This window comes from Triplophysa rosa, linkage group LG17, assembly GCF_024868665.1.
Source record: "Triplophysa rosa linkage group LG17, Trosa_1v2, whole genome shotgun sequence".
Taxonomy (NCBI): domain Eukaryota; kingdom Metazoa; phylum Chordata; class Actinopteri; order Cypriniformes; family Nemacheilidae; genus Triplophysa; species Triplophysa rosa.
The window spans coordinates 12,249,628-12,276,649 of NC_079906.1; the positions used below are offsets into that span (position 1 = coordinate 12,249,628).

The 27,022-nt window shown below is 38.3% G+C and overlaps 3 protein-coding genes across 5 annotated transcripts; all 3 read right to left on the reverse strand.

Annotated features, from left to right (window-relative positions):
• Positions 1–3,712: 3,712 nt before the first annotated feature.
• tcf15 (transcription factor 15) lies at positions 3,713–5,097 on the reverse strand. The gene is made up of 2 exons (XM_057357167.1): positions 4,411–5,097; positions 3,713–4,005 (listed from the first exon to the last, which is right to left on the reverse strand). Exons 1-2 carry the CDS (start codon positions 4,894–4,896, stop codon positions 3,940–3,942), a joined length of 552 nt encoding a protein of 183 aa, XP_057213150.1. The 5' UTR covers positions 4,897–5,097; the 3' UTR covers positions 3,713–3,939.
• A 6,230-nt stretch (positions 5,098–11,327) lies between these two features.
• srxn1 (sulfiredoxin 1 homolog (S. cerevisiae)) lies at positions 11,328–13,595 on the reverse strand. The gene is made up of 2 exons (XM_057356970.1): positions 13,316–13,595; positions 11,328–12,912 (listed from the first exon to the last, which is right to left on the reverse strand). Exons 1-2 carry the CDS (start codon positions 13,457–13,459, stop codon positions 12,703–12,705), a joined length of 354 nt encoding a protein of 117 aa, XP_057212953.1. The 5' UTR covers positions 13,460–13,595; the 3' UTR covers positions 11,328–12,702.
• Positions 13,596–15,078: 1,483 nt separating this feature from the next.
• Positions 15,079–26,514, reverse strand: scrt2 (scratch family zinc finger 2). Of its 3 annotated transcripts, none has more exons than XR_008964706.1 (3): positions 25,865–26,514; positions 21,753–22,733; positions 15,079–21,285 (listed from the first exon to the last, which is right to left on the reverse strand). XR_008964706.1 is itself a non-coding variant. In XM_057357428.1 (2 exons), exons 1-2 carry the CDS (start codon positions 26,028–26,030, stop codon positions 21,940–21,942), a joined length of 960 nt encoding a protein of 319 aa, XP_057213411.1. In that variant the 5' UTR covers positions 26,031–26,514; the 3' UTR covers positions 15,079–21,939. The 3 variants fall into 3 exon arrangements, 1 of the variants encoding a protein (XP_057213411.1); XR_008964705.1 differs by having other exon boundaries at positions 21,432–22,733; XM_057357428.1 differs by having other exon boundaries at positions 15,079–22,733.
• Positions 26,515–27,022: the final 508 nt, after the last annotated feature.

A 27,022-nucleotide genomic window follows, 5' to 3' on the forward strand; every position in this document is an offset into this window, starting at 1 on the left:
TTCTGTTACCTACATTTCATTGAACATTTATAAATGTTCTGTTGGTGGTATTCTTTTCTAGCGTTGTGTGATGTTTAAAAACTGAAACAGGAATTGCTTGCCAAATGGTCTACAAATAATTTAAAATAATCCGAAAAAATGCTTTTTTGCATTTAAGTTATTATTTGAACATATTTATGTGATTATTAGTCTAAAATAAGATTACAGGGTGTAACATGATGTCTTTGATTATATTTCAACAATATTATCTTTTGTTTGACTGATCATTTTGCACATTCTGAAAATAAATTAACATCCTGACATTTCAACATATTCCTTTTCATTGATTTGTTAAAGAAATGTATCTGACTGTCTACACACAAGATGAAACATCATTCTCAAGCTGAAGGCTTGAAGGCTCCTGTTTTGGCTGAGATCCTTTACTGACCCAGTTTTATCATCATTCTTATTTTGTTTACTTTGATGATGTCGATAATATGATAATGATGATGGTCTGTATGTCTCACTCCACTCCTCTCGCTGTGTGGGTGTCTTATTGTTTGATTGTTTTCTTTCGGAAGCATTGCTAGCACGATATTGAAACTGACCTCTCACCCGTAACTCACCACGTCTGGGAGGGTCACATCTTCTGCTCAGCGGCATTCCGTGCTGATAGCCATGGAGCGTTTACATTGTCCAGCAATTCCCAACTCAGGGAATTCCGCTTCCAGACTCCTGAACATTGGACAAAAACAATAAGTGTGTGTGTGAGAGAGAGACTGAGAATGTCAGACAGTATATGCACTAATGATGCTTCCTCCTTCCTTCTTAAAGCCTGAAGGGGAAAAAGTTGTAAATAATTTACCTCTGTTTATTGTTTTATTTGGATGCAACAAAGTTGAGTAAATCCACAAGTGGAACTTTGTGACAGTGTCTACATTCTGTAAACACTTTTCACTTTCATGTGCTTAAATATAATGTCAAAAAACTTTATGCCTGCACTGATGAGTGTTTAAATAACATTTTCATTCTTAACTGAACAAATGTGGGCTTCTGACAGTTTTCTAATGGTCTTGAAGAGTTTTTTTTCCTTATATACCCTCACATATCCATTCATGAGGCACAGGTTCATTTTCACAATCAGGACACCACCTTTGAACCCACATTTAACAGATATTCATCATAAAAATGTGTTAAGAAGTAACATTCAATACAAAAAATATATACATAATTTACAATAAATCAATTGCAATTATGTATGCATCCATTTTAGGTATTTTATTAATTAAACACCAACATAAACAAATTTTCCACCATTAAAATCTTTCCTTGAAATTTAAGCTACCATCTTATGTTCTAAAGCAAGATCATTTTATAAACCTTAATTCAGTAAAAAAAAGTGTTTAAACTGAATCATTTTTTATTATAATGTTAATATCATTACTTTAGAGTTCAAAGTTCCCTCTGCTCCCTGGAAAAAATGACATCAGTGAAATATGTCCGAGGCTGATGATCTGGCATGGCGAGACGGTCATGGTGGGATCGGACATGCATGTTTTGCTTTCCTGTGTATCCGTGACAACTTCCTACAGAACAGAAGCCTAGGGGAGCCATCTCACGTCGGACATATGGGTCAAAAACACACACACCGGAAAGAGAGTGAGAGATAGAGACGAAGAGAGAGTTTTTCTCTATATTATTAACAGGTAATGAAGTTTCCGTGGACACGCAAGCACCAGGGAGTCTTCCTCATCTCTTCTTCAACCATTTACTGGCCTGTCTGTTCTAAGACTGTCAAACACTCTGTGTGTATGTGTGTGTATGCATGTCTGTGTCCATGCTGGCTGTAGACTCTTTTATCCTGCCAAAATTTAGAGGAGGGAGCTTCCTTTTGGGAGAAGTGTCACTAGGCAACCGCTAGACATTAGTAAACGGGCGTCAAGGTTTGAGGTCTGTCAGCAATGAGGTTGTTGGGTTTGTTAAGAAGGGTTTCTAATAAGCCCAAAGAGACCAAATCAAAATGCATGAAGCTTCTAAAATTGAAGTTAATCTGCATAATCTGCTGTGTTGAAACTGCAGCGTTACAGTACAAGCATCTAGAGATCAGTCACACATTAGATAATGCTAATCTGCAGTTTATGGGGGGAATTTAGACTGAGCTGCCATAACACAGAAGTGCCATCATGACAAACTGCTGAACTAGATGAAACTGCTAAACTATAATAGAATAACATAAAATATCAATAAATTAACCATTTGAACAGTTTTAAAACAAGATTTTTTTAAGCATTAAATAGATTAATTAGCACAGAAACAATGCATTTTAGTTTTTTATTTTACTTCTATTAATCAAATGATTTTCCAACATAATTATTTAGTAGTATAAAATAAAAAACATCATATTTTAATTTTGACTGCATGTTACAAAATTATTATTAAAAAAATGAATGATTCATCTAGTGATTATTCATGTCGCACCCAAATCTGTATGACTTTCTCTCATGGATCACAATAGGAGATGTTAGGCATTTTATTGTTGGACCGCTAAGTTTAATCTTTTTTAGGAATTTCTTTTCTTATTTTTATCATTTGCATTTGGAAATGATAAATATTAAGTCTTTATTTTGTACATTTTGAAAGACCCACCACACTGGATTTTACAGCAACCTGTGACATTTATGCAAAACTTATGATTTCTAATATTCGCCCAGACCATCTCCCTCCTTTATAATCAGCATCCCCCCATAGTTTCTCTTACTCCACACTGAAACCCCCCCCCAGGTTGACCCGATAGTGATTTATGCAGCTCAAAGATGCACAGCTGTGGCAGGTCCCTATGCTGACCGAAGGGTAGTATTTACCGTGACTAATCCATCCCAGATCTTAAAAACACATGGTGAGAGTCATAGGGAGAAAATGAGAATATGAGAGAGAGAAAAGGTATTTTAACATTTACGTATTTGGCAGACGCGTTGCGAGTTACATTGCATTGTAATATGCATTTGTTTCTGACTATGTGCAATCCCCTGGGATTGAACCCATGCCATTGGCGTTGCTAGGCCATGCTCTAACCACTGAGCCACAGGAAAGCCACAAAGTCAAAGCAAAGATTGAGAATTTCAATTCCAGCTGAGCAATGATGAAAAAACTATCATTTGTGTAAGGATTTGGTCAATGAGTTATCTGCATCTGATTCCATTTTTTCTTATGACTGCAGTTCGAGGGCCTCCCATGGGCCTACAACAGTCTCATGGCTGTTCTTTCCTGGCCATGTTTGGATGTTTAACCAATGGGAAATGAATCCAGAGGGAAAGCACCACTTAACAGCGGAAAGCTTTTTCTTAAACTTCAATAAACCTCATTTGCTTTATAATACCAGCTAGGCAATATTTAAAAAAGAACAAGTTTACTTTTACAACTTTATTTAGAATGAGACACATTCAAATAAGATTTAAAATAGAAAAATGCTGCAATCTTTATTTTTAACACTCTCTGGATTCTCTGGATCTACTGAACACAGCTACATGAGCTATAAAAATCTGTATAGGTACCCACCATTTTGAATTTTGTGCTGTAAAAATAATTTTATAGCTGTTGAAAATATTGGCAAACTAATAAAACGAATAATTTACTAATAATTTTAATAACGTTTTTGTTTTTGTTTCTTGTAAACCATGCAAAACTCACAAAGGACACTGGAAATTTGATAAAAAATATATTTTATTCCCTCATGGTAAAGAAACAATTTGAAGAAAATTTTATAAATTCTCTTTAAAAAATAAAGAAAACTAAAAAGTATGCACTGCATTTTAAATGTTCATATATCTATACAAAACACAAATAAAAAAATCAAATAAAAGCCTGTTTGAATGGCGAGTCTTTTGAAAATCCTGCGCGTGTTTGGCGAGGAGACTCGCTCACCACTCGCGCTCCCTGAGTTGAGGCTTCATTCTCCTGCTGCTACCGGCGCGTGACGCGGAGTGCAGTGATGCCCCGGATCCGGACACAGTCCATTCCATCCTTCACCTGCCAGGCAACACATGGTTTGGTTTTAAAGGCATACCAACTAAATATAAATGTGGCCATGCATGCAAATTTTCAAGTCATATATGTGATATGGGCTACTTTTTCTATTTTGTATAATTTATTTCTCACTCACAGACTCATTAATCATGAATTAGTATTATTTATATGGTTAACAAGAGCATGGATGCTAAAAAACAGTGACCAAGACATTAAATATACATGTTAAAAAGTTGTTAAAAGGTGTATTGTAGGAATATTGCAGACAATTGTAGTTCGTCTTGCCCACTTGTCCATAACAGAGAAACCAGTGTTCAGCTTCTACAATTATAGCCTCAAGGCAAAAATTGGTTCTAGGGTTTTCTCTTCGCGTATGTTCATATACAGTATTTGAAAGGCATCTCTTACCCCTTTTCGTTGGCTGCTGAGGCAGAAAGTACAGATAGTGCGTGGCTGTTTTCCTCCGCACTCCGGCTGCGCGCTGTACACCGCACTCACGCATGGTTGCGCGTCTTCTCCTCCGTCCCCTATCAGGAGCACATTGGCCAGATGAGAGATATAACTGGAAGCTAAGCGCAAAGTCTCAATCTTTGACAGCTTTCTGTCCACCGGCTCGGTGGGAATTAGAGTCCGTAACGCCGTGAAAGCCGTGTTGACGCTCTGCGTTCTGTCTCGCTCCCGCGCGTTTGCAGCGTTTCGCTGTTTTACAATCACCACACCGCTCACGGTGGACTTGCGGGACATTCGTCGCAGCTTCTCCGCGCTGGGACAGCAGCCGTAACTTTGCTCCGAGCTGCCGTCGCTCTCACTGCGATTTTCATCATCTTCGGACATCATGGCAACGTCCGGATACGCCAGATGAGTCGCCAACGGCCGCAGCATGGCGAATGCCATCGCTTCTCAGGATTCCAATGAAGAACTCAAAAGAACTCGATCCCACAGAGAGGGCACTATCCAAAATATCCAAAAACGATGGCTTGCTGTCAAGCACTAGCCGCGCAAAGACTGCATTGTAAAACCTCGACGCCTGTTTTCTCTGATCTATATTAACAGATCAATCTCATTTGATCAGAAACATGTTAGCAGTCCTGTCGATGCGCCTCCATGCGCGAATAAACCAGGATCTTGGCGCACAGAGTCTTATAGGCTCAGGGAGGAGCGCATGCACAGTCATATGCAAATAACCAAATCAGTCTCACAAAACACATTGGGAAAACATGAAAAACATATTCAAGCAAAAGGCATATTTTCAACTCTCAAAAGAAAGTAAACATACAGCGGACTGTGTGTGACCCCATGTATGATAAAGAAAAAAACATTATAATCAAACGAGATCAATTAACGCGTTTAGTGTTTTGTGCAATTAAAAATAAAAATATGAATAATAGCCTGAGTTAATATTTATTCTATCAATGTAAAAAGTTTCCATCTTGTTTGCGTTTTGCATCATGTATTTCTTGATCCCAAATGTTAACAGCACTTACTATCTTTAATGAATGAATAAAAGTCTACTGTTATTACTTTTAACACATTAACAATTACGTTTACATATATTAGTATGTACTAGTATGTATTTTTAATACAAATACTAGATATAGGCTAGATATTTGTGGCCTAATATGACATTTACAGAAAGGTGCACCTGCAAGTAACGCAGATCTTAGTTATTCCAAACTTTACTGCCTTGAATTGCCTGGCCATTTGACAGCCAAGCGTTAAAAACAAACACGGGCCTAATAATTCACGCGCAGTAAACACACTGGCAAACGCAACTTAATGCTACACATCAGATCAACACATGATTGTTTACACACGGGACACCAGTACGTGACTGAAAAACAAGAAAATACGTCAAATGCTTATTTATCTGCGCATTTGGGTAATTCGACTCGAATTTCTAAACAGCAGTAGACAATTGTTTTGAAATACCACACAAACTCTTAATTGCTCTGAAAATCACATTATTACAGCAAGTGAGAGTTTTAGACTTGCTGCCGTTTGTTTTTCGTCAGTAGCTCGAGTACAGGCAAGATAAAGAACCAACAACATAAGGGTCTCTCCCCCATTTTTCCCTCTCTTTCTCAGCCTCTTTATTTTTTTCCATTTTTTTTGTTCCTCATGCTTGCATTCCCTTCCTTTGTCATACACATTAGGTTATGACTAAATTATATTTGTATTAGGGTATTCTGTCTATGTCTACGTTTAATTTTATTTAGTTTTAAAATGACTAAAGGACATAGTTTAGTCACATTATTAATAACATTCACACATTTGTTTTTTCATGCTCCCAAGTTTTTACTTTTCTTTAATAACCTATGACTAGATATATAAAGAAAACTGTCTCTCTGTGTCATGACCATTCTTTTGACTTCTGTTGCAAAGGAATGTAAGATCTTAAATCAACCATATGGTTTTATGTGACCAGACTCAGTAACCTGTGACCTCTCATCTTTTAACCTCAGCTTATGTGGTCATCCTCATTTGGTTTAATAATATCTTCCTGTTTCTATATGCATAACTAAATGGTGCTTTATTGGACCAAATACATTTTGATATTCAGTCCATTTTTAACAAGATCAAAAAAAGTGTCAAAAAAGTCTGAACACCACATAACAACAGCTGAGATCAACATTTTCTCCATCACTAAATAATATAATATTATATAACAAACTGTTCAAAAGCATTACAAAAATGAGCCAAAAAAAAGTAAATTAGAGAAAAGGTTAATAAATGTCAGCAAAATATAAAAGGAAATTAAAGAAGCAAAATTGAATGTAGTTCACAATGGCAACTCTCAATAGACTTAGCCAAGATTTGACTTTTATTACTTTTGTGCATTACTTCCAACTGCAGTGTTGAAATGTTTGCTGATCTCTCAACTGTTTAGTGGATTGTCAAGCAGTAGTCCTGCTTGAGGCTATGAGCTTCTGCAGGGGCTGATCTCATGCAGAGATGGTTTGTTTATAGCCAGAAGCGGGTGTTGGGTAAATAAACACGGGGCAGATGTTTAGGGTGATCTAAGAAATAGAGAGTGAAACAGTGGCAAATGGTTTCCAGACCATCTCATTTATTTTCTCTGCGCTTGCACAGCCCCGTAATATGTCACTTGGAGCAGCTTTCACAAACATGCCGTGGTGTCACTTAAACCCATTATCTGTCCTTTCAGCTGCACCAACAACCACCCCTCCCACCATCTACAATGTTTTTTAACACCTGCATTGCAGTTTTACAAGCCGGGGGGCAGTAATCTATGAAGAAAGAGCGACACTAATCAGCAATGATCATAAAACCAGTCAAAACAAACCTGATTCTATATAAACTATGCATAGAATACATAAGCAAAACTGAATTTATACCGTATCTACTCGAAATCATCATCAATTAGAGCAAAGATGCTCGCTCTGAATTTTTTCATTTTTTTACAAGAAGGGGGAACAGTTTTTGAACATGTTCATAAATAGTTAAGATTCATATACAGAATAATTCTTTACTAGTTATTTATCACAGACAGACTAAGGGTTCCCAGGTGTGTTTGATGGGGTCACAGAGGTAAAAATGCAGCTGAATACACAAGTTTACAGGGCCGATAACATCATGCCAGAGATAAACTGACAGTTTAGGGTTCATATATTTGAGTGAGTGGAACAGGTGTGTGTGTGTTTTGGCAAAAGGGGGTTGGTTATAAGAACTCTATAAGAACCTCCCCTCCACCTAACACAACACACACTACTGAATTATGCTCATGAACTGCTGGCACACACGTTTGTTCAACGTCTGTGCATATAGTGAATATTTTGCTTTCGCGATGTAGAGAGTGTAAGGCCAAACAGAAATTAAATTAATATTATTAATTGATCATAGCATGATATTATGGTACATAACTGTTTGACCTTGGTCATTCTGTGCATTTGTTCCGATAACTCATATTGTAGCCACATGGGATGATGGGGTGTGAGGAAAAGAGGAAGAAAAATGTGTTTTCGGGATAGCTAATTTTTCACAGCATTTGTAAGGAGACCGTTTGTCCATCCAGAGGGGACGAAAGGTCCATTATTCATATGTAACTCACAAGCATACCGAAATAGTTTCGTAGATGTTTCTGTGTAAGTGATGATGGGAACCTCCTGGACTGTACTGACAGCAGGGGATTAGTCCAGCACACAGAGCCACAGTGTGAAATCACATGCTATTCAGGGAAAAGTTGACTGACCCCTGCAGGTAAGGGTCAATGGTAGGATCCTGCCAAAAGCTGTACAGGAAACGGAAGTCTATTCATGTCCTATATTGCTCCATAACTCTTTGACTTTGACATACAAAACAAGACCAACGCGCACACGCGCACACACGCACACACGCACACACACACACACACACACACACACTTACATGACACCTCAAAACAAGAGTAAGGCAAGTCAATATTAAATGTGAGCACTAATGAGCTCATATAAATGAAAACGGTGAACAAATCTATTTCATTTTTATATTGTGAAAATGCTGTATCTAGTTTGTTCTAGAAAATGAAATTCATGTATATCTGAAACAGATTTAGATATGGCGTGACATTACCTTGCAAATGATAACATGTAAACAATACCTGACATAACATTTATATATAAACTATACATTCAAATACCACAAATGAATGTAAATTTAAATTCAATGTTTTGTATTACTGTTTCAACCTATGGAGGTGTGTGTAGGTTCATTCTTAAATGTGCCATAAACTGAACATTTCTGCCGTATTTCTTTACAGTATCTGCTACCCAGCTACCAATTTCACAGTTCGCTTCTTTGTGTACCGTAAACCAAAGAACATTTTCACCATATTTTTTTTACGGTTGTTTTCTGGCAACCACAGCTGCCAGTTTTTTACCGTAAATTTAACCAGTTTGCACGTTTTGTTGTGTAGCTTTTTGCCAATCCTCCTTAAATTCTTTTCAAAGCTGAGCTTCAATTTACACTTCAAGTCCAATTATGCAACACGCATGCAAAGTTGAATAAAAAGCAAAGCCGTAAATTCACCAAAGTTGGAAATCACTTTTGGACAGGGCTGTATGTTGTAAATAATGTCTGGTTCAGTATAATCATGACATCATCATCAACAACAGCCATAAATTGTATCAACATTGCATTGCATTAACATCTACAAAACATTTAAATCTTTATGATCACACATTTAGAATCACATGCCCTGGATCATATGAAAAGAAACGGAGTTCTGCTTCCAGGTCAAAGTTAGTGTCCTGTGCCCTCATGATTCCAGAGTGGATTTGAGTGAGAGATCATTGTCACACCTGTCAAAAGCAGTAATAACATCAGTCAGCGGACAATGACAGGTGCCCGTGAGGCCAAGATAATCACTCACAGCAGTCCGTCACATTCACTTTTTCAAACACATTCTTAAAGGGAAAGTTTAACCAGAAATGTAGTTTTAGACACCATTGACAGAAATATGGACAAAAATATTATTCAAAACTAAGAAAACATTAATTACTTAACATATAAAAGTCATATGTTTGGAACAACAAAGTTATCAGTACTGGGTTAGTTCAGTTAAGGGATAGTTCACCAAAAAACTATCATTTTTTCCCCCTCATTTTGTTCAAAACCTACAAATTATGCGTTCTTTTGTTAAACATAAATAAAGATATTTTGAGAAAGTCTCAGTGGTTTTGTGTCCGTTCAATACAAGTCAATTGGGACAAATGTTGTGGCAACTTTCTTCAAAATATTTTCTTTTGTGTTCGGTAGAAGAAAAAAAGGCACATACATGTCACATGTTTAAAATGACAACAGGGTGAGTAAATGATGATAGAATCTTAATTTCGAAGGTGAACTTTTCCTTTAATCTGCAAGAAAAAGTTCACGGAAAATACAGTTCCTTCTACCTTGTCTTCGCTTATGGTCAATGTAAATCTCGGTCTAGTTAGAACACATCTTTGAGATGTAGGAGACAACATTACGGCTTCCTTTATTTCCCCAAAAAGCAGCAGGTGCACCCCACTCTTCCTGAACTGGGTGTGTAACCGTCTCTCTTTATTCCATCTCCTCAATCAGGGTCGTGCGTGTCAGGAGATTTCTAAGGAGACATTTTTTCTAGGCCGTGAGGAAGCCACAGGAAGTCTTCTCACACGCGACCATTCTTCTGCCAGAAATTTACAGTCGTGCAGGTTTGTTCCGCCGAGGCCCGGGGCCCCGTCTTCACTTCCTGAGGGGCCCCAAAGGGAGGCCAAGATCAGGGCCGGCACCCCAGGGACTCGTATATCGTCAATGGAGAGACTCTGTTATGTTCCAGCGGTGATCTACAAGGTAGAAATCAGCAATCGCTGGCCTGTACCTTCCTCAGTGATCAAAGGACACGGTCGTAAAGACGTGATTCCTGTAATCAGCAGCTGTTTGTATCCTGTTAAACGGTCTCACTACAAAGACTGCGACAAGGTCTCACAGGGCAGAGTTTAAGACCTTGTCGCTCAATGTTACATAAACCCCTGCATTGATGCACTATGAGAAGCATGACTTCAGAGCTGCAGACATTTTCACGATTCTATTTTGTTTGTTTCAATGGGAATTTTTAACTAACGAACTTTTGTTTTCATCCCTCAACAGTAGACATTTTGGATGTCATATTTTATCTGTCACTTCCACTTTTTTTTCTAACGATGTGATGGATTTGATCCTTTGCATTTGATTCGGGAAATGCAATGGTTCCCAACTATGGCCATAGTTGAAAAATTCAGAATACAATTCTCATATCATGATGCTCTTGCATTGACAAACCCCAAAATAAAACATGACGATTATTCTTGCAGTTTATTACTCAGCATTACTTTGTAGTTAGTCACCTGCACTCAGAGGTCTTCATTGTTGACATGGTCTTCTTGCCTGACAAACCTATGGTTATGGATATCAGGCCGAGGTCAGGGGTCAAAGGGAAGTGAAATGCCGTTAGAGAAAAAAATCTGAGAATGGCCGTCTCCCGATCCTGTGGACCACAGCTGAGATATCAGAGCGGAAATGACTAATAGAACTTCCCATCTATTACTCATAAGTCAAGAAGCAATACAGCAGTTCCACTCTTAATATCTGACAGAGAGTTTAAATCTATATATAGCAATGCAATAAAACAGTATTCATTCCTTTCATCGCTCTTCTCTGCTGAAGAGAACATCGCCGGCCAGTTCTCATGACCCCAGACGTGTCCTGCCCTTATGGATAAGCTTCAAAGAACATTCAACCATTCTCATGCCAATGGCATATAAAAATCAAATGTAGTTTTTAAAAAACATTTAATATTTAAAATAAACAGCACAAAATTTGCAGTTAGTATAACAGGTGCGCCAATAGCTTTAATTGCGGTTTCTAAGAGCAGATTGTGTTTAGCTGTAGTTGTAAATGTACAGAAGTGATTCAAAACAAAAGGACACAGTATGAGGAGCAAAATTCTTTTACTATCTACTGTGAAACCTCTTGTGGCCCATTTTCAAAGCTTCCGGTACAGAACGCACAGTATATAAGTCCAGTGGTCAGCACACGCCTGTGGTCATCTTGTGGATGTTCAAACTGTGGTTTGGCATAAGAAGTTGAAATGACACAGATGTTTTGAACTGGAGTTTAAAACCATAATGGGTCAGAGACGTCTGGAAACAAATCCACTATTCCAACCCATTACTTTTTAAATAAACATTTTTTATTTACAGAATAAAAAATAAATTACTTTACAAATGTGACCTAAAAAAATAAGAATATAATCTGCATGTTACCAAATCACTTTTTTTCACCCAAAAATGAAAATTATGTCATCATTTACTCACCCTCTGGTTGTTTCAAACCTGCATAAATTACTTTGTTTTGTTGAACACAAAGAAAGATATTTGGAAGAATGTTAGCAATGTTCAGTTCTGAGACATCCTCCACTACTATAGTACTAGGACATTTTTTTTAATTTTTTTGTTCTGTTGAACACAAAATGAGATACCTGAGGGTGAGTAAATTATGACAGAATTTTCATTTTTGGGTGAACTGTCCCTTTAATGCATTTGGTGCATAAATATATCCATTTATGAGTTTATTCATTGTTTACAAGTATGTGCATCCCATGACTTGGCAAAAAAATCAATTAGGCTATCTGAAGAGTTAGATCAGTTGTGTTAAGGGAAACATCAAAGATTTGTTAAGAACAGTTTGACAATCTGTTCTGTGGGCCACACCGTTGGAAGAAAATGTCACTCTGTCCGTGAAATCCAGGCTAAAGTATCATAATGTCATAATGAGATTAGGAACTTTTCACAGGCATGGTCACATATCACTCTCATGGTGTTATAACGCTGCCATCTAGTGGTGAGAAGGAGAGTATGCAGAAAAAGGAGATCTGTTTAGTCATGGTGACTCGTACACAGTAGCCTACCTGGAATTAAATGTCAGATTGTCTTCTCAGAAACATATTTTGGGCATAAAAAAGCCTTTAAATATTCATTTGGTGAAAATCGGTCAAAAATATGTAGGCCCCATGTATCTGAGAATCTGTGTCACTGTCTTCGCACTTCTTTCCATGTTTCCTTTCGACAAAGGGATGTATGAATTTTCCCATTACTATAAGCCCTAAATAAAAAATTTTCAAAGTATAAACACTTTTGTTAAAAAAGTTACATAGAATAGATAAATAGATATACTAAAAAGAAAAAAAAACTATTATAAAAGTCACTGTAGATTTGGCGTTGATGCTCCCAGGTAGGTCCGCAGGTCTGAGATGTTTGATTTGATAATCTTGGCTGGTATGGATGTCATCTCTAACCTCTGATAGGCAGCGAACCGATGGCAGCCTCCAAAAGAATAATAATAATTTCCACCCTTTTCTCCAGTGATCCACAGTACATCTATAGGAGGCACAACTGAGATTCCTGATCCTCCCTAGAAAAACCATTTTCAGTCTAGTTAGGAAAAATGAAGACCAAATATACACATCAATTTTTCTGTTTTAGTAACTAGAGGATTTGTCTTGTACCATAATGACACCTCTGCTGAAAAACTCAATATAATTTCTTACATTGCACATGGTTAACATTATAACCCCCAAATTGCTTTATATAATGTAAAATCCACATTTATTGGCGTTATACTGATTTCCATCTGCCAAATAGCATCCAACCAACAGAACCCAACACACATCAGACCATTATAGCTTCCATTAAAACTAATTCCAATTATAATCATTAAATCTATTACAACTTCTGTGATGGTTCCAATTGTTTTTTTGTTTTGTTTTTCAGGAAGGACAATGTAAATATATTAATTAGTGGAATTGTTTATGTACCTGTATGCTCGTCATGAGACTTTGGATCTTCTGCTCGTCTATCACAGGCGGAATGGGTCGTATGATCACATCCATTGGGATGAGATGAACGTCCGGAATGTTGTAAGAATGGATCGAGCGGTTTTCTCTCATTAAACTTCCCATATTACGGGTGTATATCCAGAACGGGTTCAAAGTTGGAGTGCCAGTGCACTTTCTGAAAACATCTCAGAGTTTGAAGCATCACTGTTTAATGTTTAAGAAACGAGGAAGTGTTGTTCCTGCGCATGCGCTGGTAAACCCCGCCTTCTCTCTTCCGTTTGCATTACAGACCAATCAAAACAGCAGTTGGTGCATTCTAATGAAGTGGTATTAAATAATATCATCAGTGTTGGGTGTGACTGGTTACTAAGTAATTAGTTACTGTAATTTAATTACTTTTCCCTTGAAAAAAGTAAAGTAAGGGATTATTCTTTTTTTACTTTTACTTCTGATGTAATTGAACTAAATACTGTGTAATATATGCAATAGTGGAACTGACATCAAAATTATAAGTCTAACTTTAAAATCTGTGCCCTAATGTATAATCCTCACATTTGTAATGCTTCAATCAGTTAATAATACTACTTTATGTAGTTTTATATCATTTATATTAATGAATTAAAAGAGCCGTTTCATGTTTATCCTTGAATCACTTAACTAATCAAGGTTGATGTAGGATATAGAAAGTAATTAGTAATAAGTAATTAAATACTTTTGGAGAGTTATTTGTACAGTAATCTAATTACACTATTGAATATGTAATTAGTAACTAGTAATTAATTACTTTTTCAAAGTAACTTGGCCAACACTGAATATCATGAACCCAAATAATTGTTAAATCTTAAAAATAGTATTATTAATTATAAATGTATTTTAATGTTTTAGCTGCAACAAAATGCTAGAGACTACCCCCTGTAATATTTTTCTGTATGTAGGTTGTTTTAAGATAAACTCAGTCGTGCACTTTGCTCTCTGTGGACTGTTAATGGTAAGTAACACATGAACATTCGGATCTCTAAATGCTGTGACCTGATTCTTCTGACAGGAGCAGAAGGGAGGTTTGGGCCTATACTGCCACTGCCAGCAGGCTGTAACGGGCAGATGGGTTTGCACACAAACAGCAGAAAACATCAAGAGCAGTCAGGCTGGCACACACAGAAACTGAAGAGAAGAGAAGGTGAAGAGAAAGTCTGGATAATGAGGCACTGCTAGAAGGAGATGTTAATTTATTCTGTGCTGTAACAAGACAAACTGTCCACTCGGATTATACCCATTTATATAGCTGTAAACTTTTAAAGCCGTATTTAAATTCAATTAATATAATCCATAATTTGTTAGAAGCAATCTAAGATGTCATATTGTCGTAACTGCACCATGAGCACTGCACACCACATCACATCTAGCAAACATCTGCTAATCAGTTTCTACCTTCGTAATAGCTACAACAAAAACAACAATTCAAGAAAAATAACTAAAATAATGAAGGTTTCATATTTTGCCAATTTTGCTGTTTTTCCTTAGCTTTTCAAAAGAACAATGAGATTTGGCAAGTGTGAGCTGGGATCTGACTGCAGTGAAACATAACTACCAGCAGATGTCATGCAAACGTCATTCCTGTTGACGTCAATGCATCAGAGTTATTAATATAATAAGTTCCAAAACAGCCCTGAGCATTTATTATAATTAACTACAAGTAAAATGTTCTGTACAACATCAACACATTTATTATATGTTTAAAATATATATAATATTAGGTTACATTGTTAATATTTTACATTTTATATGACACTTTTCATATATTGAAAAAAATAAGCACTTGGTTCCAATATATAGAAATGTATTACAGTATTTATTACATTGCATTATGTTTCCAGTATATTCCCAAATATTTTTGTTTCATAGAGGTGTAGCCATATAACCATACCAGTTTCTTTTAAACAAGTACACATGATTGGATGGTAATCACTCCTACTTGTTTTACATTGTATCAGCAAATTCATTCTCTGGTATCTGAACCCATGATATTGCTGTTGCAAGTACAGGGAAACATATCTGAAAGTGACTGAGAGGCAGCTCTTGTCTCTTTATCTCTTTATATTTAATCAGTAACTTGAACTTGTATAGCCTTGAGACAGGAATATTTTAAACACATGCCCACAGCACGCACAAACCATTTCCACACCACACATACTGTATTATGTGTTAATTCTACAGGGTTCCGTCAACATTGTGATTCTCTTTCCATCTTCCTTTGTCTCTTGTATTATACGATTCATGAGAACATGTGGCAGTAAAAGATGAAACTCTTAGGATGTGTGTTATCAGGGTTCTTTACTGAGAGTTGAGTGGTTTAGGGTTGCATGTTCAATATTGTAGATGGTGGTGTTTAATAATTAATTCTTATGAATTCTAATGGTTCCACAAAGGGACGTAGCATCACCACACTGACTTTAGTTACACTGAGACCCCCCCACGAAAAAAAAAATCTTCAGGTTTACACGATTCACATAAATGAACCTATTTTTTTTCAAAAGGCGAATTTCGAAAATTACGGCGAAGTTTAAATAAAACTAATTAAACTTAGACTTCATTTATATTGAAGTTAAATAGTTATATACATGGGACATGAATATATACAACTGGAGGATATTGTGGTAGCTTTGAATCAACTTAAAGGGACAGTTCACTCAAAAATATTCTCTCATCATTAATTTACCCTTGTGTCGTAATTACACTTTATTCACCATCATTTTGCAGTAAACCTGCCACAATACAATAATTGGTCATAATGAAAAAGAAGGAAAATATGTGCATTACAGTGTATCATATTTACATGTGGCATGTGTTAATAATATTAATACTGTTAATAATACTGCATTTTTTTAATTCATTTTAAAGTACAAACTAATGCAGACTTAATGGACTACTCAACCCCAGCTGTTCTGCATGAACAGTTCATACATTTTTTAATGCTTTTAGATGCATCTCCGGTCTGAAAACATGACCCATAAACAGCATTGATCTGTTTCTCGGCTCACTTTGTCTCTCCGCTCCGCTCTGACTGTCTGTTTAATGAACCGTCTGACTGATGCTTAAGCAAAACTTATTATGTTCACTTTTTAAAGACATGTTATTACATTAAAAACTTTTATTAATCTTAAATGTAGGCTAATAGTTGAAAAACAGATGTCTCTACCTGGAAGTTAATGTATTTAACCAAGAACCGTTTAAATGCCCTTAAGGGGGCAGAAGAGAGCCAGCCTTCTCTCATTTTTACATTTTTAACTGCATCACTTGAGGGAACTGTTAATGTGATATAACAGTGAATTCACAGCCATCTGTTAAATCGCAGGCAACACAGGCAAACTAAAACAGTCCCTTCTCTGCTAGCGCTGCATGGCAGCGAAGGACACAATGTTTGAATCTGACTCCTGTTTCCAATTTCCTGGACAACTGCTCTCTCCTGACGTCTCTCTCTGTCTTTCTATCTTTCTTTCTTTCTCGGTGCTATTCAGCTCTGAGTGCTGCATCTTTGTAGGGCCAGAGAGTAACATAAAATCAATGTTTCATTAACATTTAATGAGTTAGACTGGCTTAACAGCACCAGAACAGATGCAGTGCCAGCTTTCAGATTGACTTTAGCTGCTGACTTGACAACAGTTTTGAACTTTTTCTCAGGATACTTATAGGCTTGGTGCATAAAGGGAAGGCTGATCCCAGTTCAGCATCAAGTTCTTTCATTATTGCTGAGATGAGTGTTGTGAGAGCAGGGCACACGCGGTGTCTCTGTGTTTATGCCCTTCATCTACGTACACTACAGGCTTCGTATCTCAACAACACATCCTCACTCCCGACTCGCTCGGTCAGCGCCCTTCGGAGTCACTTTTGAACGCGCAGGGTACCCCTTTGGCGTCGTTTTTCGACGTGAGGGGCACGCGAATTTTACCGTCATTATTAAAATGTATATTAGACATAGTTTGCAATGATGATGTTTCGGGGATTAATTTAAGTTTAATGGCCAGGATAATTGCGTTTACATGACGCTAATCAGACAGTTTGAGAAAGTAATGTAACCGTTTATTTATCGTAATATAAAACAAATAATACAAGCATGTCGTTCAAAAATACAGATATTCCAAGGATACCAACGCGAAACCATCGATTTCCGAAAGCGATAACCGTCCAAAGTAAATCTCAAATCCAGTGAAGAACGACGTTCAAATATTGCCGCCAGAGGAAGTTACGATAGCTTCGATGCCATTGGCTCTCCCGTGTCTCGTGACCGCTCGCGTCATTTCGTTGGCTTTGAACGTGAAACGGTATTGGCTCCCGCGACCGACTGCATCTAGCTGTTCCGGTTTATCTTTTCAATGGGAGCCGACTTCATGTATTCACGAACACGCACGGCATCTTCAGGTAAAGTTATCGTACGGCTTTGGTGCAAAAAGGTCTTCAAAACGAGTTGTTTTTTGTTATATTTTGTAATGCTTTTGGTCAGTTTGTGCAATAAATACACGTGACTGTACTTTTATTCGCGTGTTGTGTTTTAAATGGCTGAGAAGTGGATAGGGTTAGGTTTAGGGTGAGGTTGGGGTTAGTTGCTACAAAATATTCAAACCATAAAAAATTATGAAATGCTAAGAATTGCACGCATCTCGGTCTGGAGCATTTAGCAAACAGAAACGCAGTTCCCTGTTCCCCGAAAAACGACGCCCTGCGCGTTCAAACGTGACGCCGATGGGCGCAGACCGTGACGAGTCGGGAGTGAGAACGGGTTGATCTCAACGCTGTGGGCAAGTTTTTACATTATATAACCATGATCAGTGTTTGTGGGTCTGTTTGAATTGTTGCTCTCTTTAAAAAATGGATGAATGAGGTAGAAAGTCGATAAAATGGAACAGACACATCAGACTGCTTGTGCTATTGATTTTATTGTTCATAAACATCACTATTGGCTTTACCTCTCATAACAGGCCAAATGTAGTATCAGAAGTGGAAAAATCTATACGTCTTTACACAGAGAGGAAGAAATAAGCTAAAGAGAGAAGGCAAGGGAGAAAATGAGAGACAATTTGAAATCTCTCAAGGACCATATGGAGGGCTGTGAGTTGCCTACCATATGCTGAAGGCTTTTGTCATGGAAATAACTCTTTATTTTTTTGGCACTTCATGTTATTGTTCAGCCAGGCTGGGCACTTCCACAAAAGAAAAAAAATAAGAGAAAGAGAGACATGGAGAGATCCTGGTGAACAGAGAGAATAATCAGCATTGTTAATATTGCTGGTAGCTACAGCAGGTAATGAACCGATGGAGTCCCTGATCCTTTCCAACCTGTCCAGGGTTCGACTGTTCGGAAAAGGTAAAGCAAATGTCTCATGCGACTTCTCATTATTGCTGAGATCTATATACACATATACATTTACACTCGTTTCAGGAATAATGCTTTTCTTTCTTTGTCTTATCAGGTTTCTGACATTTCGTCATGTTTGTGGGAAAATATTTTTCTGGAAAAGAGAATGAAGAGCTGATGGTAGACCTTTGAAACAGCCTTAAGAAATGCTCTACATTACAGCAAACTTTGCATAATCAGAATTTCCTCTCAAACCCTATTATAAAGATTGACAATGGAACAAATCCAAACGTAAAGTAACTTTCAGGTCATAGAAGACCGTGTGTTGATTCTCAAACAGTGGGTGTGTCAGAATAATGAAAGATGGTTTCAGAACAAAAGCGGGATGGGTGTCCATCAATGATGCTGAGCTCTGCTAGGACACGGCATGCCAATGTACCAGGTCAGAAATGGATGGATAAGAGATGAAGTGCAGGAGAAAAATGGGAGGGGAAACTCGTTATCTATTCCCTGCAGGTTTTGGCCCATTACTTAGATTGTGCCGTCCTTTTTACAATATGTAAAAAGCTGACAGAGCCTTTGGCTGCTGCTGCTCGACCTACCTCCCAAGGTCAAACGCAGACTCAATTATATTCCTTGACTACTGTCTGTCCACCAACACCTGTTAACCCCTTAGGGATCTGCCTATTCACTTTGACATGAGCTACATCTGTATATGTTTAAGTACATGTGCCTGTATGTGAAATATATGCTGATTCATATTTTTGGATCCAAAGTAACTTACAATGAGAGAATGTACTAATCATATATGGAGAGTAATGAACTTCTCTGTCACTGAAGTACATTTTTAAGGTAAAACAAACAGTAGACTCTAAATTCTAATTGTATGAGCTGCATTCAAAGGTGTAAAATGACTATAACTGCACACCTGTGATCTCTGCCAAGATGACATAAGTTAGGATAATTAAAAAATCTGAAAATTATTCATTAAAACATATTCATTGTTTATGTATTATTAATTTGTTTACTGAACTTTTTGGTGTTTTTATCATATTGCTATTGCTGCAGTAAAAAAATGAACACACTGCTTGTCATGGTTTATTGCTTTACACTCTTTTCCTTCTTAATGGTGGTAATAAAATATCATTATTATAAAGTAAACTGTTCCACGGATGTAAAAAGAGAGACTGATTACACAATTGTACCTCTCATCCTTTCATCTCCAAACACCTTCTGATCTTTATTATACAGCAGCGGCACATCGATGCCATATGCTCAGTTATTACCAGCAATTCTGCCATTAAGCCTCTATTTTGTTTCATCTCCATCCTGAACTCATCACCCCCTCACCCCAAACACCGTCTGGCTGAATACAGCATTCTGATTGGTCGGTGAGAGGGGCGGGGCTGTGGGGTCATTATTTCTGGGTCTACGATTTGGGACTCCTATTTTACATGTCACTGAAACTGTCATATTCATGTCATCATCTGGCAGCTGTCGCTTATGATGGGATTTATTTGGATAGCGAGCTAAAAGCAATGAATATGTAACGCTGTGGGTTGGTCTTTTGTAATTACATTCAAAAGCTATTGCAAGACAGTAGCATTACTCCTGTAAAAAATATTGGATATGTCTAGTTAAAATTATTGCTGCTGATTCCATTATTAAAGTGTCATTTAAATTTGTAAGTACAAAATGAAGGTATTATACGTTGGATTTGCTCCTACGGGGAGCAGTATAATTATATTTTGCTGTGTATGTCATTCCTGTTTTTCTTGGTGTTTAGATATATATACTGAAGTGTTTGGCCTTAGAAATGAATTGTAATGTCACAGACATGTGGGTGGAGTCACACAAGCACTTATAGACACTCTGGGTGGGTCCTAGCCTCAGCAGGAAATGGAACAGAAACAACGAAATGGAGAAAATTACCTTTGAGATATTTAGGAGGTTTCGTTTATTGCCATAAATGACTGCTAACAGGACAGCTGTGATTATATAAGTGGCTGTACCTAAGAAGAATTATTGCCCATTATTCAAAGCATCATCACCTGAATTCCTCTTTATTAAACACTGCATACCGTTCCTCACCAAAAAGACTAAAATTCCTCTACAGCTGAATCATGCATATAAAGAGTTTCATTAAAGAGCAGCATCTTCAAGTTCAACGGCAGTTCAGAATCCACAATAAAAAAACAAAACAATAAATAAATAAGTACATAAATAAATACACAATAATAAATAAGGAAGGGAAAATAGTGCATAAATAAATAAATACTCAACAACAGCAATATTGGAATGGTAGAAATGAGGTTTGTTTGATGGGTGTTTTAAGAGCATGGACAGAGCAGAGGTTAGGGGTCATACCTGCCTCTGGGTGAGGTAATCATGGAGCAGGAAGACAAGGGGAGGAGCTCCTGTCACTGGGAGCACATGTAGTCTGTTTAAGTGTGGTTTGTGCAGGAAGACCACCAGAGTGAGTGTTCAAGTTCTTCAGTCGTTCATGATGTTGAAAGTCCCTGTTGTCCGTGTCGTAATGAGAGATGCTGTATCCTCAATGTATCCATGCCAACCGTGGCAAACTTGATCTGCGGTCACTCTGCTCCATCATACACCAATAGTTAAAGGAAATGATTGGCACAATAAATAATTCAATAAATTAAAATGGAACCAAGTATTTGTGGGAATTTCAATATAAAAATGACACTTATAAATAAAATACCAAAGTGTAACAAAAGTTTTCACCTTTTAGAGGTCTACAATCTTTTTTCCTTTTCTTTTTTTGCCAATACTGTCAATATTCACATTTTCATAAAAAAGTTCATGTTGGCAGTTGCAAAAGAATTCAAAATAAAAGAGCAGCATAAAAATACAAATTGATTTTCATTTCTCAAAAAGCACAAACTTGTTGCTGTCCTTTTTTATGTTTTTTTTCTCTTTTTTTGTATTTGCTATAAAACATCAGGAATCTAAATATTATTACTATTGTTAATAATAGCATTATGCTCATAAAATTTGCATGCCAGGCCTCATAATTGTAAGTGTCTGTATGAGTGAAGTCTTTACCAAAGAAAAAAATCCAGCATCTATTCATTAATGTCTTCTTATTATTGTTTTTTCTCGGTGAAAATATTGCTTTCTAAAAAGGGGAGAGTGGGGGAACTTGTGAAGGAGTAAGTGGAGGGTAGAGGGATTTGTATTCTCATTTAACTCTTTTTAATCTTTCTTCTCTCTCATGCTGCATCTGCATTTGTTAATTCTCAGATCCAGACTCATCCTCGTCTCCGGAGCCTCTGAAGCAGGCGGACTCGTAGTGCTTGTTCAGGTACGACTTCAACGCAAAGGTTTTATTGCAACGTTTGCAGCGGTAGTGCTTGAAGGCCGAATGCGTCTGCATGTGCGCCCGTAGATTGGAACGGTCTGCGAAGGCTTTACCACAGTGGGCGCAGGCGAACGGTTTTTCACCCGTATGTGATCGCATGTGCCCCTGGAGAAGCCACGGCCGACTGAAGGCTTTGCTGCACACATGACATCTGTGCTTGAGGTTGTGGGTGAGAATATGCATGGCCAGCGCTGGCATGGACACGTAGACCTTGTCGCAGGTGGGACACTTGCGGGCCATCTTGCTGTCGAGGCTACGGTGGGTCTGCTTGTGTCGGCTCAGGTTCGAGGAGGTGGCGTAGGTCTTTCCGCACTCGTTGCAGGTGTGTCTGGGGCCTCCGTTGCTGACCCCGCCCACTTCTTTATCTTCTGGGGCAACTTTCTTTGCTTCGACGACCTCTCCCTTCCGCCTCGATCGCCCATCGGATATGAAGAACGCGTCCATGGTGTAACCCTCAGTGAGGGACTCGCTCTCGCTGCTGAAATATCCGGGGGCCGTGAGGCCGGACTGAGGGCTGTCCGGATGTTCCAGGTCGGGTTGGCAGTATTCCCCTCCACCACTGCTGACGGGGGAGTACAGTGGATCTGACAACCCAGAGCCCAGCTTCATGTCGGCCTGCTTCTCCTCTGAGTATGCTGAAGAAATGATGTAATCCTGGATGTAGCCTGCAGCAGAAACATATTACCAATGAGCAAGTTATTCATTTATTAACCTCTTGCTTCTCCACTGAACTGTAGGTGTGTGAAAAGCAATTACAGACACTACAGATTACAGGTATAGTGAGAACAAATAGACACAAAAAGAAACAGGTACAATGATATTGAAACACCGCTACCACAACAGCTATATCGCGTCATCTCAGAATCAACACCATCAACAAGCATGTCCTATTGCAAAGTTTTAAGCACGTGGATTTTCATAAATAAAATAAAATATTTCTATTATCATCAGAAGAGAATGAATAAGTGAGTGCGTGTGTGTGTGTGTGTGTGTGTGTGAGAGAGAGAGAGAGAGAGAGAGAGAGAGATTTTAATTTTACTTTAATGTTTGTCTTTTGGTATATGTTCAATACTTTGGCAATATTGTAAGAACAAGCAATCATGCCAATAACGTACCTTGAAATTGAAAAATTGAAAATTGAAAATTGAGAGAGCGAGAGAGAGAGAGAGAGAGAGAGAGAGACCCAGAGGGTTCTAACACGTTTAACACAGGTTAACTGTAGTGGAAGCATAAGTGCCTATTTTCTTTCTTTTTCATGAGGTGAAGAAGCCATTCAGTTATAGGATAGGATGTGATAGGATTAAGCTATAGGGCTCCAATAGTTTTGTGTTCATTTGTTTATTTAACTGTACATAATACAATGGTAAAAGTAAATGGCGGTTAACATTCAAAATTGTGAAAAGGAAACTAATTAGTTAAATGGATTCCATAGAGAACTGGAGCTCTTTCACAGATATTAAACCGTCAAAACACCGTTAAATACTACAAACATTGTAGAAATATATATTCAGTAAGACAGAATAGCTTGATCCATATACGTACTGAAACAAATAAACTCACACTAACTTCTCTAAACGGATTATTGAGCCCTATGGCAGCGAGGATCGAGCCTTAATGCATCTTGAGGGTCATTCAGGACCCGCTAAAAGGATTTCTGGCAGCCGTGGGGCCCAGACACACATTTATCGGCATTTGAATTTACAGAAATAATATAGCTTCCATGCAAGGTGCCACATCTTTGAACAAAATCTTTTTAATTCGATATGTGCACTAAAAGGGAAACCCAAAAGCATTAAAACACAATTAAGAATCAGTTTTGAGCTAATAAACCAGTGAGAATAAAGAAGGAAAAAGGTCACAAAATATGCATCTAAATTTACAATTTAAAACATTTAATAAATGTTATCTATTTTAATTTATTATGACCTATAGTAGAAACAATAAAATAATAGTAGCCTTGGTTCTCATTGGGTTTCTTAGTGGGTATAATAACCTAATCCGGGTTTATTTTTCTAAAACTGCTGAGAGATGCTTTTTCTTATTTATTTGTTTATTTATTTATTGGTTAAATCTTAGTAGTATTACGATATAAAAATGTATTAAAATAATATAAAATATATTGACTCTTCAAAATATATTGTTAGGTCAAATGAAAGCGTGCAACAAGTGTCAGTCAGTATACTGTCTGTCAAACAAAAGGACGCTCGGATCGCACTTGCGTTTCCAAAACATGTTGTCTAGTCAGCCAGCTCACTGTGATTTTGAGATGCATTCTTTGTTTCGTGCCTTTCCTCGACAGCCCATAAAAGGCGATCGCGTCTCCGAGCAATAGACACACGTTTTTAGCGTTTCTTGTCAGCCTTTGTTGACTGTCGTGACATGAGGAGTTGTTCGTTCTTTGTTAAGGAGGTCTTGACGCTTGACCTTCACGATGCCGCAAAAACGTTAGTCTGTCACAATAATGACTGAAGCTGAGGACGAAACCCATATATAACCGAGAGAGAAACACCATGCGGTTCGTATGAAACAAACGCTTTCTCTTTTTATTACAAAGTTTTAAAACGCAAATGCAATAAATAAAATGTTATAAATTAAATATGTCCCAAATAAAACCATAGATGTAATTTTTAAAGGAGCAGCGTAGCTAAAAGTTCATATCTTGGCCCAAATAAACAACAAATGTCTGCTGTTTTTGTAACAGGTGGGATGATATCCCTCTTGTCTTATCTCGCTTATCCCTGAAAAACATCATAGCAGGCCAGATAGAGCCACACATCTGCTACTAAAATCTGCCTGTTAGGACAGAGAGCTCATGGACTCACTTTAGTCTCACTAGACTGGCTTAGTTTAGCTCAGCCTGTCCCATCATGCCTACTTAGAGATGCTGGGGATGCTGTGATGCTATTTGTCCCATTGTGTGTGTGTTTGTTTGTGTGAGTGAGTGTGTGTGTGTGTGTGTACAGTATATGTGTGCGCTTCCTGTACCCTGCTGCCTCATGTGACAAAAGTCAGTGCTGCCGCAAGCATTTTCATCCTCTATTTCTCCTTATCTTTCCCCCAAGCAGTACAATACTGTACAGAAATGTCTCGGGAGACATCAATGATGGCTGAAATTCGAACCACCCCCCACTCCCCCAGCAGCACTTAGATTCATGTGCCCGGAAGAAGCAGCGAGAAAAGGAGAAATAGTTAGATGAGGCAGAAAAGGAGGATGGGGGAGGAGTAAGAGCAAGAGAGAGAATACTGAAGCGATGCTGTGGGGTGGGGGGATTGAAACTCAAGGGCAGTATGAGCTAAGGACAAACACATCAGCTCCACAAAGCGCCAGCATCCACAGCGCTTAGCCTGACTCTCGAGGTGTTAGCGTTAGCATTAGCTGTTACAACTATAAACTGGTATCAGCCCGTGTGCTTTAGTACGGCTTTATTCGAATAAGCTGATCTCCCCGTGTGACCCGATTTGCATCCGCACATCTGCATGTGTTAAAAAAATACAAAAACAAATGGGGTACAATGGGAGACGATGAGGATGGGGGGGGGGGGGGGGCTGGGGGTGAAAGGATGGAGGCTTTTAGGGATTAGTTTGGATCCTAAATCCAGAACAGGATGCTTTATGTAACATCTGCTGGACTTTAAATGTTCAAAACACACTGAATTTTCCAGTCATGTAACATTTTAAGTAGGGTATTTTTAATGGCAATGTCATCTGAGCTTTTGGAGACAGGATTGAACATCAAGTGAATCTACTGTATGTGTAACTGCATGGAAACAATATCTGGGACAGACACCGTACTCACCATTTTGGCAGAGCCGGACACCCAGGCTCGTCGTGGGACGGGAACGGGAACGGGAACGTGCAAAGGAATCGTCGAGTTGATCATGATGATGGTGATTAGATGCTGTCACAGAAGATGAGGAGAAATCATCCAGTTTGATTTTCTTCACCAGAAACGAACGCGGCATGATTCACACACGGTCGCTCGCACACGCAGACGCAGCAGAAATCCCTCACATCGGCCGCAGACAGAAAGCCAACACGAACAAAATCCCTAGGAAAATATCGGTGCTGTCCCAAATGAAAATTCTCTCCACTCCAACAAAAAAAGATGGTCCACGTCCAGGAAACAAAAAAGAGTCAATGTAGGAAATAAAGAGCACGCAGGAGGCAAGAAAGATGTCTGATGATACAATAATGCGTGTGTGTGTGTGTGTATGTGCTTGCTACTGTACACACACACGCCTGCTTACGCTTTGGAAAAAAAAAGAAAAAAAATCACTTGTTCAGCACTGGATAGCTCCTAGCCTGCAGCGGAGGCGGTGGAAGAGATAGAGAAGAGAGAGAGAGAGAGAGAGAGAGAGAGAGAGAGAAAGAGGGAGAGAGAGGCAGAGAGAGGAGAGACTGTGAGACTAGCTGAGATCAGCAGTCAGGCAGGTTTTATAGAGGCAGGCAGTGGGAGAGAGATCAGGTGGTACATCGCAATGGAGCTGCTCAGCATTAATCCATCAAACATCCCTCGGGACACACATCACATTACTACTGAACCGTCTGTGCCTTCACACGCAGGCAGACAGACAGACCCCCCTCTGATACCCCCCTCCCTCCTCTCACTCCCCCATTCTATGAGAGAGAGAAAAAGAGGAGGAAAGCCTGAAATGACACGCAGATCTCAAACTGAGTTGATATAACAACCCGCATGCATTCTGTTCTGTTTTGTGTCCCGTCTGTTTCGCTGACAAGCGCATCAAATGCCGGCAAGCCGTACCTGCTTCCTCTTTCTCTCCAGCCCTGTCTAAATCAGCAAACGTCAGTTATAGTTTATAGTCTGTCTGCAAATTCTTCAATAGCGGAATAGTGAAACTTTTGCAGTTCTTGTGATTTTGCAGCAAAACCTGCATGCATGCATGTTAACATGCAGCTAACATACATTCATACATTTTTCAAGCTTATGATATTT